Here is a 13418-nt window from a genome sequence, read left to right on the forward strand (position 1 = left end):
TCATATTATGTTTGATATTAATTTGTTAATGCAAGTGTTGTCCGGTGCATTAGTCATTAGCTAGATATGGCTTATTGCATTTCTGTTTACCTGTAGTAACTAAAAAATGAGTAATTGACACTGTCGTTGGGCAGGTGATCTAAATACTATTATTCACACGGTATATGCACGTGGGGTTTGATATCTTCGTTCATTTGCTGGTGAAATGGTAAGATGACAACAGAGTATCAGAGTATGTGGGTGTTTTGATCATTGTGAGTACTTTCTTTATTTGGCTACTGGGTGGTGTAAGATGTACACACGTGGGAGTACATTTATCTGTAGTATATGTAAGGCGTTTTCCATTAAAATTTAGTGCCTGTGGCTAAAGCAATGTCACTGTAGCTTTACAGGAGCTAGTCAGTGACTTCTATTCAACACCGCTACGTCAACAGCTAAGATTTTCAAATTAGCTGAAGCACAAAAAACAGTCACCTGTGAGTTTATACAGATACTTGTGGTGGACCTATTTTAAGGATGCATCTTTTCATCCATCCAAAGCCGAATTGTATATTAAATTCAATTGCGCTGATCACAAGCAGCATATCACGACTTGAGGGCCCAAGACTGGTCAAGGGCCGGAGCCCCAGATGTAGCAGTGGTTCGGAATCACTTTCCTTTTGATGAGTTACAGCAGGCTGTGTGATGGATCAAAGTATTGCACCTTAGGGGAAAGGAAAATAGAGCATGGTTCACCTCTAGTTGGCCAATGGAAGTGTTTTCCAGGCAGTGGGCATTGAACTTTTGGAGGCTTCTTTCTAGCACAGCCTGCAGAGGAGAAGGTTGTTACATGGAACAGCATGCAATAATGAGCAGGATAATAATCCTTTAGAAAAACAAAAATTAAACTAAATCCACAGCATGAGAAGAGCTAAAACCAGTCACAATCTAAAATCCTCGGCATTTGGAAATAGCCGTCAGGTTCATTTTGTTTCAATGCTTCACAAATCCTGGGAAAGTCATAACTCTGGGCACAAAATGTCACAAATAAATGCGAACGTTTATGCTGAACTGAACTGTTCATCAACCTTAGAAAGGATGGAGGGTCCTGGTATTTGCCTGGCCTGATGTTGCACACAGATCAGAAAAATACATTTCATGTACATTCCAGAGCTGTATTCTTGATTAACAATTTGCACTCAAAAGTAGGAGTGGCCTTAAAAAAAAAAATCAATCTCTTCAGTGTGGGCAAAGGACCAAGAGAGAAAATGACTGGGACAGCAAATAACTTGTTATGTACAGAAAATATCAAATTAGCAATTGCAAAGAATCAAATGTAAAGCATTATTGAAATTGCGCTACTACCATTCCTCGTTTAAAACCAGTAGAAATGCTCTGACTTCTTCCCGTTATCACCAACAATATTACTTAGGAAAAAGTACCAACTAGTATTATGACACAGCCGATGGTAAAGGCTGAGTTGTTGAAATCCCAGAGGGAAACTTGAAACAACTGTCATAACCCATTTTTGCAATTTGTACATTTCGAGATGCAGGCTTTGAATTCAGTAGTAATAAGACCACCATAAAACTAAATTAAACATTAATACAAGAAAGATTGTAAACACATACACACGTCTACAAAATTACTACTATAGTAACTACAAAAATCCCCTAATTAATCTCTCAGTTACACCACCATTAAGGCAACAGCAAATCTCATAGATCTAAAGAGACACCTGGCAAAGCACAACCTGGACAGTCGCATTAAAAATGAGTTTCTTTCAGCTCTGGGTCCTTGCAGAAAGCAGCTTGAAGCTTCTCACATTTGTTGGATCTTAAAATGCCTCTACCTTACACTTCTCCTTTATACATATCTTTTTCTTTGCATGTAAGTTTTCCATTGTATCACTAGGCTTTTAATTTTACCTCTTCTAACAATAACATCTTTTGATTCCACCAATTTTATGAGTTGGCTGATGAAAAAATAAACACATTGCTTGGCGTCTTCTAGCTAGGTGCAAGATTTCACCCATTCTTTTGAACGGTTTATTTAAAAATGCAAATTGCACCCTTGACACCCATGTTTCTTTACCTCACCGTGTTTATCTTATTATCATTTCAAACCTACTTCTTTCTATATATCAAAGCCTCTGGACCAGCTGGCATTAATGCAATTAAGACACACACACACACATACACACACGTAGGGTAAAATTTTTAGCTCGGCGGGCACGTGCCCAACCCACTCAAGCTTAAAATGATGCGTGTTGACATCATGCGAGCGTCCCGACATCAGCGCGCAGTTGCGCAATATTTCATTCGGCGGGCACGCACCAGAGTCGGCAGGGCGCCCACCAGCAATTAAAAGGCCTGTTAAGACCATTAAGTTATCAATTAAATAGAATTTTTCGCTGCCTGTCCAACCTTATGGTTGGCGGGCAGGCGAAAAGGCCAAGCGGCCTTTGCACTTTTTAGGAAGCCTCATCCACGGGCGGGTTGAGGTTTCCTAAAGCAAATAAAAATTGAATTTAAAACTTAATTAATAACATGTCCCTGCTCATGTGGCAGAGTGACATGAGGGGACATGTTTCATTACATTTTTATTTTCTTTATTTTTTTTATATCTCCATCTCACCTGAGGCATAGAGCTGCTTCAGGGAGGTTATGGAACGTGCACTCGGGTGCATCCGTGAAGTTCACGCTCGCCCTGCTCGCACTCCACCCCACCCCCCCACCTGCACAGGCCGCCACTTGCACTTCACGCTGGTCGGGCCTTAATTGGCCCGCCGGTGTGAAATCGCAGTCCGGCTTCCCGACTGCCCCCGCCCAATATGGGTGAAATTCTGCCCATAGACACAGACACCACTAAACTCTATTTTAAAAAATAATTGCCAATAACGTTACACATTCTCTTCATGACGTTAGTTATTTTGCCTCCCAAAGAACAAAATGAAATTCATTGTACAGTATTCAAAATATGAAACATAATTCATATTCTCAACATTAATATCCCTAAAACGACTCGCACTACAACCTGTCATGTTAACATGCCAGTTTAAAATTAGACCCAGACCCTACTTAGCAAAACAAATCGCAAGAAGCCATATATTAAAAAAAGGGATTAACAAACTTGATGAACCTTAAAGTGAGTCACAACCATTGCTCTGCTAACCATAGTTGCTGTTTATTTAGTAAAGGGTAAAGGTTAATACCCATTAAAGAAACATTAAGAAACAGCTTTAACGCATTTAAGTGTGCAAACATGCCACAATTTAAAGAAGTTTTATAAAATGAGTTGAACTATATAATTCTTATTTATCGAGTTTGCTCCATCCCAACCTTCAATTTTGTAAAAAAATTTGCATCCGATTTGAAATGAAATATGAAAAATAGTGGGCTCAGCGTCTTAATTTCAGCTACATATATATGCTAATAAATTTGAAAACTACCTTTTCCTCCAAAACGGAATCCAGCAGGAAATCATAGGGCTGGTCACACAAAAAGAATTACAATCCTGGTGTCACTTTATTTCACATATTTTTGGAAACAAAATTATAGAACTGAACAAAACAACACAGGACGGACCGTATTTTTGATATCTGACAATATCAAAGTAAAGCCACATACTCATTTACAGCTATCCTCGCTTGACTAGTTATTTCTCTTCCTTCTGTCCCGGACAAAAATTCATTCTGAAATCTTAGATTTCAATTTATCTCCACCCGGTCTCTCTACACCATTCCTGGCTGAGGATAGATTCACGACTGTATTGAGCAGGTGCCTGCAAGAAATGTAGTTGGCAGATCAACAGGAACCTCACAGTGGTCAGGATATTTAAGGTCAAGAGAAAAAAAACCTTAGATCTTAGCTATAAGTACATGTAACTTTGTTATCATTTGATAGAAGGAGGTGTGAATCACTAGCAGACACCACACGTTGTTGTTCTCATGACAGCCTGTTCACCTTCTGATTAAGAGCCAGTGAACAATTCATTCAGCAGGATGTTTGGATTTTATAACAGGAGCAAGTTGAAAACACAGCATTGAAAGGTCGATTGCTGTCTCAAAAACACTTCCCAGATATTGTTTCTTCCTTCCAAATTATGAAGAAAATCAAAGCAGAAATCAAAACAGATGCTCAGCAGAGAAAGAAATTGGAAACATGGGAAAACAGAAAGGAAGCAAGATCATGAATATGTCATCAGACTCAAATCCAAGTAATTTGAACTTGTGCTTGACGACTGATGATAGGAGACATCGTGCCTTGTGTGCACTTAACCGCAATGAGTTCCATGCAGGTATCAGAGAGGGGCAAATGAAAAAGATTGTGCAAAAAAACAACTTGGATGTGCAGGCAGGAAAAGAAAACAGAGGAGATGTGCGGGTCAGGCATTCTGCAGTCATGTAAGTATTGTAGAAATAAGTTTAAAATCTGAAGCCTTTCCAATGACGGAAAACACTGAGCAGTCATAAAAATATCACCAGCTTTATTGTGAAGCTACCCTCATTTCAAAAACATTCAGCAGGAGACCACAATTGTGGCCTATGTTAAAGATAAAGACTTCATGCCTGCATATTAAATGAACACAGTAAGCAAAGTGGCAGTTGGTCTCCCAATGCACAGGCGTACAGGAGGTCTGGAGAAAAATCAACAACAGCCTGCATTTATACAGCGCCTGTAGCATAATATATTGTCCCAAGGAATGTCAAACGTAATGACGCAAAGCCACATAAGGAGATATTAGGAAAAATGGCCAAAAGCTTGATCAAAGGGATAGGTTTTACAGAGTATCTAAAGGAGGAAAGAGGGGTAGAGGGTCAGAGTGCTTTAGGGAGAGAATTTCAGAGCTTAGGGCATAGAGAACTGAAGACACAGCCGCCAATTAAAATCAAAGGATGCTCAAGAGGCCAGAATTAGGTGAGTCCAGGTAGCCCAGAGGGTTGGGGGCTGGAAGTGATTGCAAAGAGAGGGAGGAATGAGGTCACGGAGGGATTTGAAAACATGGACACCAGAGGTAACAGTGCAGGAGAGGGAGGAGAAGCCATTGCAAGTGATACTGCGGCTGTGATTAGATAGTTAAGAATGGAACCAGGTGAGAGCAGTCCCAGCCAACTGGATGACAGTGAAAAGGCATCGGAGGAGAATGGTGTGGTCAACCATGTCATAGGCTGCAGACAGGTCGAGAAGGATGAGGTGGGATGGTTTACCTTTGTCACAGTCACATAGGATATCATTTGTGACTTTGATAAGAGCTGTTTTGTGGCAGGGGCAGAAACTTGATTGGAGGGCTTCAAACATGAAGTTCGGGGAAAAGATAGGCATAATTTGGGAGGTGACAACATATTCAAGGACTTAAGAGAAAAGAGAGGTTGCAGCTGAAGCGATAGATTGCAAGGCTAAAGAAGTCAAGGTTTGGTTTATTGAGGAATGGGGTGATAATGTAGATTTGAAGGATAGGGGACAGTACCCAAAGAGAGAGAGAACCATTAACAATATCGGCTAACATGGGGACCAAGGAGGAAATGCAAAAGCAAAATACTGTGGATGTTGGAAATCTGAAGTGAACACAGAAAATACTGGAAATACTCAACAGGTTAGGCAGCATCGATGGAGAGAGAAATTAATGTTTCAATTCTGTGACCTTTGAGCAGGAGGGGGCTCTCTGACAAGATTAGCTGGAGGGGACATGAGGGGAGATAGGATAGAAACTACAGAAAGAGTTCAGGTCTGGGTCGGTGGGGGGGAAACCTTGCAGGAAGTTTGATCTGGTGAGCTAGGGGAGGGGAGTGAATTGGCAATGAACAGATAGTCTCAATCTTAGGGACAAAGAAGTCCATGAGCTCCTTGCATCTTCCGTTGGAGTTGGGGGTGGACAAGGAGAAGGGTTTAAGAAGTTTTGTAGTAGAGAAAAGAAGCCAGGGGCTATCTTTGCAATCCAGGGTGATCATGGAATTGTTTGTGAAAGAGTGGTGGAAGTAGACGCAAAAATACCTTTCAAAAGAGATTGGGATTTAAATTTGAAAAGGAAAAATGTACAAAGAAAGAGCAAGGAGTGGGACTAATTAAACAGCTCTTTCCAAAAGCCAGCACAGCATGATGGACCCAGTGGCCTCAGTTGAACATATAAATTCGGAGCAGGCGTAGGCCATTTGGCCCTTCAACCTGTTCCGCCATTTGATAAGGTCATGGCTGATGACTAATGACTAATATGATCTTACTATATTTTAGTGCTGACCAATTATACTCAATCAGAATTTTTCAGCTGAGTGAATTCTTCTGTGTTATGGAGTCACAGGCCACACACACACACACACACACACACCCCTAGGACAACAGTAGCTTGTCACAATGAAGTCCAAGTACTTTCACTTATTACTTGAACTATTATTAAACCAGTAATGTTTTTGGTCAAATCATCATCTGGCTTAATAAATTAAAACTCAAAATCAGACTGACAACAAGCAAAATCATTGCTCATTTCTTTTAATAAAATGCACAATGTACAGTTAATAAACGGCAGCCCACTTTTAGGTGGATGTGAGGTATTGACAGAATGCAAGTCAAGCACAATCTTTGAAAAAAAATCAATGCCTTTTAAGCAGAATTAAAATGTGCAACATATACAGTTCTTCAAAACAAACAACTTGCTGACACACACTTCTTGGGCTAATATAAGGATGGCACTAAGATGCTGTACAATAGAAATCACTGAACTATATTCCAACATGAACAACCATCTTTTGAAGACAAGGAGAGAAAAGAGAAGAAAATCTGGTTTGGGATAGCGGCGGGGGGGGCATTTGTGGGGTAAATATTGGGCAACTGCAATCGATTTGCACATGCCAACCCTGAAATTCGTATAGGAGGCCTTCTGGTGGCACTGTACCCTTAAAAAGTGAAATTGTGAACAAGAGCACAATCTGAAATATTCTGAGTTCAGTAATTGCTAGGTAATCTGAATAAAAGCTTCGCCAAAATTGGCTAGCCTGCAGTAAATCAGCACTAACCATGTGGTCTAGACAACTGGAGACACAGCAGAATGGAAATGAATATCACTGTAATTTGACAAAATAAGCCATAGCTCCATCTGCCTATTTCTGTCTTAGTAAGTTTATGATTTATTTATTCTCTTTCCCACTTGCTCAAGACATTCTTGACTTTAATATCTTGTAACAATTGCTGCCTCTAAAGTTTTTCAGTGAAATATTTAAAAACAAAGAAAGTGCATTCTGCTAGATACAGCTCTGTTTTGGAATCCATCTTAATTAGATATTTTCACACAATACTTCCCCCCCCAAGACAACTAACTTCCCAGCTCTTGGCTGAGATACCATGGGGAAAGCCAAAAACTGGCTCAGGAGGTTCTCTGCTCATATCGTCCAAGAAAGTTTCCATGGACCAACAACAGACATGATCAAGATACGCACAGGCTGAACCATCCCATCCTGCCAAACAGGGAGCGGACAAGCATGAGTGGCAAACATGATGGGAACACAGCGCAACAGAAATCAAAAAACAAACTGCACATTCCAGATCAAATGAGGATTTCTCTAAGGCACCCCAATTTCCTTACAGTTGGTGGAGACTATAGGATTAGGTGAACAGGTAAACCAATAATGAATTGCAACTAAGGGCAGAATATTAAGCTCAGCGGGCGGGCGCGCGCGCACCCAACCCGGCCGAGCTTAAAATGACACGCGATGACGTCAGGCGAGCGTCCCGATGTCATCGCGCAGTCCCACGATATTTCATTTAGCAGGCAGCGCGCCCACCGACAATTAATAGGCTGTTAAGGCCATTACAAAGGTAATTAAATTCAAATTTACGCAGCCGCTCGCATTCCACACCGGGCAGGCCTCAATTTCGGATCACGGGCGGCAGTCGGCTTCCCGACCACCCCCGCCGAGCCCGCACGCCAAGGGCAAAATTCTGCCCTAAGATCCAACAGGAATTCCTGCTTTCAGAGTCGTTGAGGTAAGAAATAAAATGAAGCATAGTTTTATACAAACAGGGAAGTATAATGGCAGTCACATGACTACAAACCCTTCACCTTATAGTCTCAGTTTAAATCGGGATCTTCAAATTTTTGTTTTTTTTAAACCACCTTGAGCATGTCATATCTGGAAATGGTTGCAACACTGCAAAAATTTTAATAATATTACTGCAATCTCTACTTAAAATACAACCAACTAATGCATTTTGTTTGCTAATAATAGATTTGGTAAACATGAAGATCAAGAAATTAATCAAATTAAACGAATGCAATTAATCCATCACTTTAATGGGTTTTAGTGGTCTATGTGCTGTTTTGCTCAATTCTACAATGTACCTCAAGCTCAGTCTTCTAAATCTCTTCAATTGAAAACATTACCAGAAAATGTAGAGTTCATTGTAACTCATCCTCTGAAAAGCTCAGATTTTCTTCTCAATATTTAAATTCTGGCACACATCAACATCTGTATTAAAAGAATTTCAACAGGAAAAACGAATTTACTGAGAAATTTTGATTGAACTAAGGTGACAGGGATGTGGCGCAGCTCGTGTAACATGAAATTTATTGGAAATATTTCCGATTTTTCGGGGTTCCAAAAATGTAGATTCATGTATTTTTTTAAAATCAAGTGCAGCAGTTATTGTTCCAAATTAAGGGAAGGTGAAGAAAATGATAAAGTCAGGCAAAATTTTTCTAGAACAAGGATGATAAACATACCGAATGTGTGAACCATGGAGGCAGGATGAGTAAGAAACCATGACAGGAATCAAAAAGGAACTACACAAATTTCTGTCAGCAAATACAACTCAGGATGTCTAGGTTTCGTAGGAAGCTAAATGAATAGGCTAGATGGACCAATGGTATATCTTTGCCTGAGATTGCTAATTTGATCGTCAAAAAATGTTAGCATGGAACAAACCGGTGTCCACTTTTAAAATGTTACCATAATTGTGGATTCTAATCACCATTAGCTTTCTGATATTATGGGTATAAAATTGCCTATCATATTGATTTAATTTCCACTTCTGTGGGAAAACATAAGGAAAACATTAGTTAATTTGTGATTATCTTATTTTACACCAAGCCCATGCTTTTACTTGGTTTGCAATTGGATCTGGAGTGGTCAGTTGAAAGGTTTCTTCATGTTGCTTTATAGTTCGATTTAATTTTTAAAAAGGAATAAGGCACAGACTTCCTACTCGAAAATACAATTAGACAGTACTAAGTGGAACTTATAAAACAAAAAAATAGCACAATCACAACTAATCGCTGCAAGATATTAGGTCACTGGGGAGAGAAGCATTGTGGTGGGCCAGAGTGCTTGGAAAACTTTCATTATATACAGTCTTAGCATTCAATTCAAATTCTAAATGTTCCATTTGACCACTTTCTCTTATGTATATTGAAGTAATCTGCATTTAATTCATATACAATGCCACTGTTATATTGTTATATTATTTGTAAAGGGCTAGGAACGAATTGTTATGAGAACGTACATCGAGGGTGCCACATTCACTATGACACTGCAGTCAGGTGCCAAGCAACGTGAAAAACAGCAAGAAACACACTCGATGGAGCTCCAGTATTTTGAGTCTAAAAGTATGATTATTTCAAACTTATGAGAATCAGAAGACATAGCAGCCACTAAATGGTATTTTTACATATATAATCCAAGAAACACAATGTCTAAAGGCAAAAATGAGCATCTCAGCTTAGCCTCATGTCAAAACGCCTACATATTCTTGGTCATTCTTTACTGAATATTTGAAACTGAAATGTAAATGAGGCACTGAAATATAGGGGCATTTTCAACATCAATTTTAGTTTTCAATTGTCCCAATTACATAAATGAGTTTGTTTTACAAAGCAAAGCAGGCATGGACAACTACATTTTGAACAAGCTGTTAGTAACAGTTAGAAACATTTCTAATAGTTCAAAGCTAATCAATCTCAGAACTTTCCAATGACTTCATTATCACAGCCAAGTAAACAGACATAATATTTATACTTGACTAGTTCCTTACGGGAATAACTTGGGCTTTTTAAAAAATGTTAAGATCTTCAAGTGTAAAGCCAGTGTGTAAGTTAGTGTAGTGAAGGGAGCATTACCGCCTGAAGGGACCTACAACAGCGGAACATTAGCTCCTACAACAATCATTGTCTGCATCATAAAGTTATATTTTCCCTAATTGATGCAAATGCCACAGTTCTTTATCAACCACTCACTTCAACAGGACTTTTCCCTGACAGATTTTAGTACTCAATTTCGCATTTATACAAATAAGATCCAATTCATGAAATTTTGCAAGGTTTGGATAATTGCACAAGGCACAGTTTATAAATTATGTAACAAAGCATTTTATTGGAAGAATATTCCTTCAAGAAAATTTACAGTACTATATGGGGCAGAAGACAGCCTACAATCTAAAAATACATAGAACCATAGAAAAGTTACGGCACAGAAAGAGGCCATCTGGCCCATCATGTCTGCACCAGCTGAAATAAAAAACAAAAAGCTAGCTGACCATTCTAATCCCACCTTCCAGCACCTGGTCCATAGCCTTGCAGGTTACAGCACTTTAGGTACAGATCTAGGTACCATTTAAATGGAGTTGAGGGTTTCTGCCTCCAACACCAAACCAGGCAACAAATTCCAAACAGCACCACCCTCTGGATGCAGAAGTTTTTCCTCATGCACCCTCTAATCCTTCTGCCAACCACCTTAAATCTGTGCCCCCTGGTAATTGACCTCTCTGCTTGGGGAAACAGGGCATCCCTGTCTACTCTCTCTAGGCCCCTCATAATCTTGTACACCTCAATCAGGTCACCCCTCAGCCTCCTCAGTTCCAAGGAAAACAACCCCAGCCTATCCAATCTTTCCTCATAGCTGCAATTTTCAAGCCCTGGCAACATTCACGTAAATCTCTTCTGTACTCTCCCCAGAGCAATTATGTCCTTCCTGTAATGAAGGATATATTTCAGTTTTGATGTATGAAGCCACTCACTTTGGTGTAAAAATTGCCTGTCATCCAGCAAAGGAAATTTTAAAAATCAAATAATTGTTGGGAGCTGCAGGAGACTCATCATTACAACTCCTTCAAAAATAGCATGGCAAAATTATAATTAAAATAAGCAGTTTGCAATTATTTTATATTAAGCACCAAGTACAAATGCCTTCCTCGGGGGTTTTAATGGTTCTGAGAAAGCTAAATTAGTGGCAATTATCACTACTATTAACCAAAGATGTTTTAATACAGCATTGAATTTCTTAAAACTGCATTTGAATGTTGCCGAAAAGAGAGACATGTTGCTGAAGCTTTTCATCTTGCACTTCTCAGGACAAATGCAAGAATGTCAAATTTCAAAGGACCACAACAGTTTATACTACAGAAGAAAAGAAAGCGGATTGGTTGCTAAGTCCACTCTGATTGACCAAGGTGTTGCCATGGAGAAAGCAATGGGGAATTCTTTGAACTAAACATCATCAAAACCAATTATGTGGTCATTTATCCCATTGCTGTTTATGGGAGTTTGTTGGCTCATCTGTTTAGAACAGTGGTTCCACTTCAAAATTACTTAATTTGCTGCGAATTGATTTGGATAGCCTGTGGATGTGAAAGAGACTATATAAATGCAATGGGTAGGACAGCAGTTTGAGCAATACCTGTTACAGATCAACCAAGTGTCGCAAATTAGAATTGATAAATGTTTTAATAAATGCACGATTTATTTTCTATATACTTAGATAGTTCTGAAAGCTGCGTCACTTCATGTGATCATAAATATCATGCCCAACAGTTCTCTCTCCCAATACTGATAATTCTGTCTATAATCCCTAGGACTCTGACTTGAGTTCACTCTACTTGGGGGAAGCCTCCCTTCTGGTGGTCCAAAGTAAGGTAAGGCACTACAATAGGCGCAGTCACATAGGGAGAACTGGGGTCTTGTAGGAAGTGCAAGCAAAAAGGAATATATCCCGTACCAAAATATTTATCTCTGTCAATGGGAAACATGTCCTCCGACTTCTAGTGGCTTCACATAATGAAAAGGACTTGAAACTAAGCTCTCAAAGACGAAACTGGCACTAACTCTCCCTTGAAGGGATTGCTGGAGTTGGTAAAGAAGAGGATCAGAGTGGTAGAGTCTGGGGATGGGCTAAATGCGATGCTGGGGCTGTGTAAATGGCGCTTGACTGCGCTTCCCATTCTTTCGAACACTTAAAAACAATAGAACCTCGTTACATTCCCATCACTGACATCCTGAGCCCCTGATAGGCGCAAATATTAAGGGGTGGGGGGGGGGGGTGCCTGTTTGTGAATGCAGGTGACACATTGCAAAGCAAGCGTGGCTTTCCAATGGTCAAAGGTGAATCGTGATTAAAAGGCTTTTTGTTTCAAGAAGTCAATGTTCACAGGCTGTTCGGAGGCAGGGCGCTGCTATTGTGAATTGGCCACCCACCAATAGAGTTCCCAGCGCCAGCGGCTGGGGCTTGTGTCATTTAATCGATGCAAAAGGCGGCGACAGATGTGTCCACTCTTTGTGGGCTATAGGCGGTAAACGGTCAATTCACACAGACATGGATGATTTCCATATGATTGGAAAACGTGAGAGTGTCAAAGTCTAATTTTAGCATCTTGTTGTTAAATGTGACTGCAGCTTCTCCAGAATACCCATGCTCGGTGTTGAAAGCGACGAATAATCTCTAACAATATTGCATTTAGTGAAGGTACAATTTTTGGTCTGGTTTGCAACTCGATATGCAAATATATTCTTAATAGCTTTACGTATTACAAATAAAGTGCCGCGGCGGCGCTATTGAAAGGCAAGTGCTGGTCGCCTTTTGGCTCAAGTTACTTTTTTTTTTGCAATTCTAGTTTTGTATTTGCGAATCATGCATTTGGACTTTTGTTTTGGCTAACATTGAGCTGCACGTTTCTGGTAAGTTAATGCATTTAATTAGCGGTTAAAAGAAACGCTCTCTGCAAATGACGGTTGCGTGCAGCTCAGTTCATCGATGCAACGCATTTAAACGCTTACACCCCCCCCCCCCCCTCAAAAAAAAACTTGAGCAGTGCTTTACGTAACATATTAGCACCTCGATCTGTTTGCAAAAAAGCACCCTGAGCTCAGTAATCGGAATGCAAATACGTCAGTGACCAGCTGAACAGCAAAACCCAGCCTCAGGATCCTCTGTCTGCAAAATGCAAATTCAGTATGTTCAGCTAAAACAGGAAATGCAATCAGCTCTGCAAGCCCTGAAACTTAGCACTGACATTGCAAAGCTCAAGGTGCACCATTGCATTTTGCATTAAGCACAGGTCTTTTTGCATTCTACTCAAATATCGCCCCTTGTATCTGTGCAAACCTTACCTCCTCTTGACAGCGACATTTTTTTTTCCTTTTTTTTCCCCCCTGCTGGGAGGGGGTGGGGTGGGTTTGGGGGA

The 13418-nt window shown here is 40.1% G+C and overlaps 1 protein-coding gene across 6 annotated transcripts in view; it reads right to left on the bottom strand.

Annotated features, from left to right (window-relative positions):
• The window catches only part of LOC144699837 (dual specificity mitogen-activated protein kinase kinase 6), a 97402-nt gene extending 83984 nt beyond the window's left edge, over positions 1–13418 (bottom strand). For all 6 annotated transcript variants that reach the window (XM_078571129.1, XM_078571131.1, XM_078571127.1 and 3 more), the window contains exon 1: positions 13340–13418. In XM_078571129.1, the coding sequence (XP_078427255.1) occupies positions 13340–13363 (24 nt within the window). In that variant the 5' untranslated portion in view covers positions 13364–13418. The remainder of the gene's footprint in view (positions 1–13339) is intronic.

This window comes from Cetorhinus maximus, chromosome 24, assembly GCF_964194155.1.
Source record: "Cetorhinus maximus chromosome 24, sCetMax3.hap1.1, whole genome shotgun sequence".
Taxonomy (NCBI): Eukaryota; Metazoa; Chordata; class Chondrichthyes; order Lamniformes; family Cetorhinidae; genus Cetorhinus; species Cetorhinus maximus.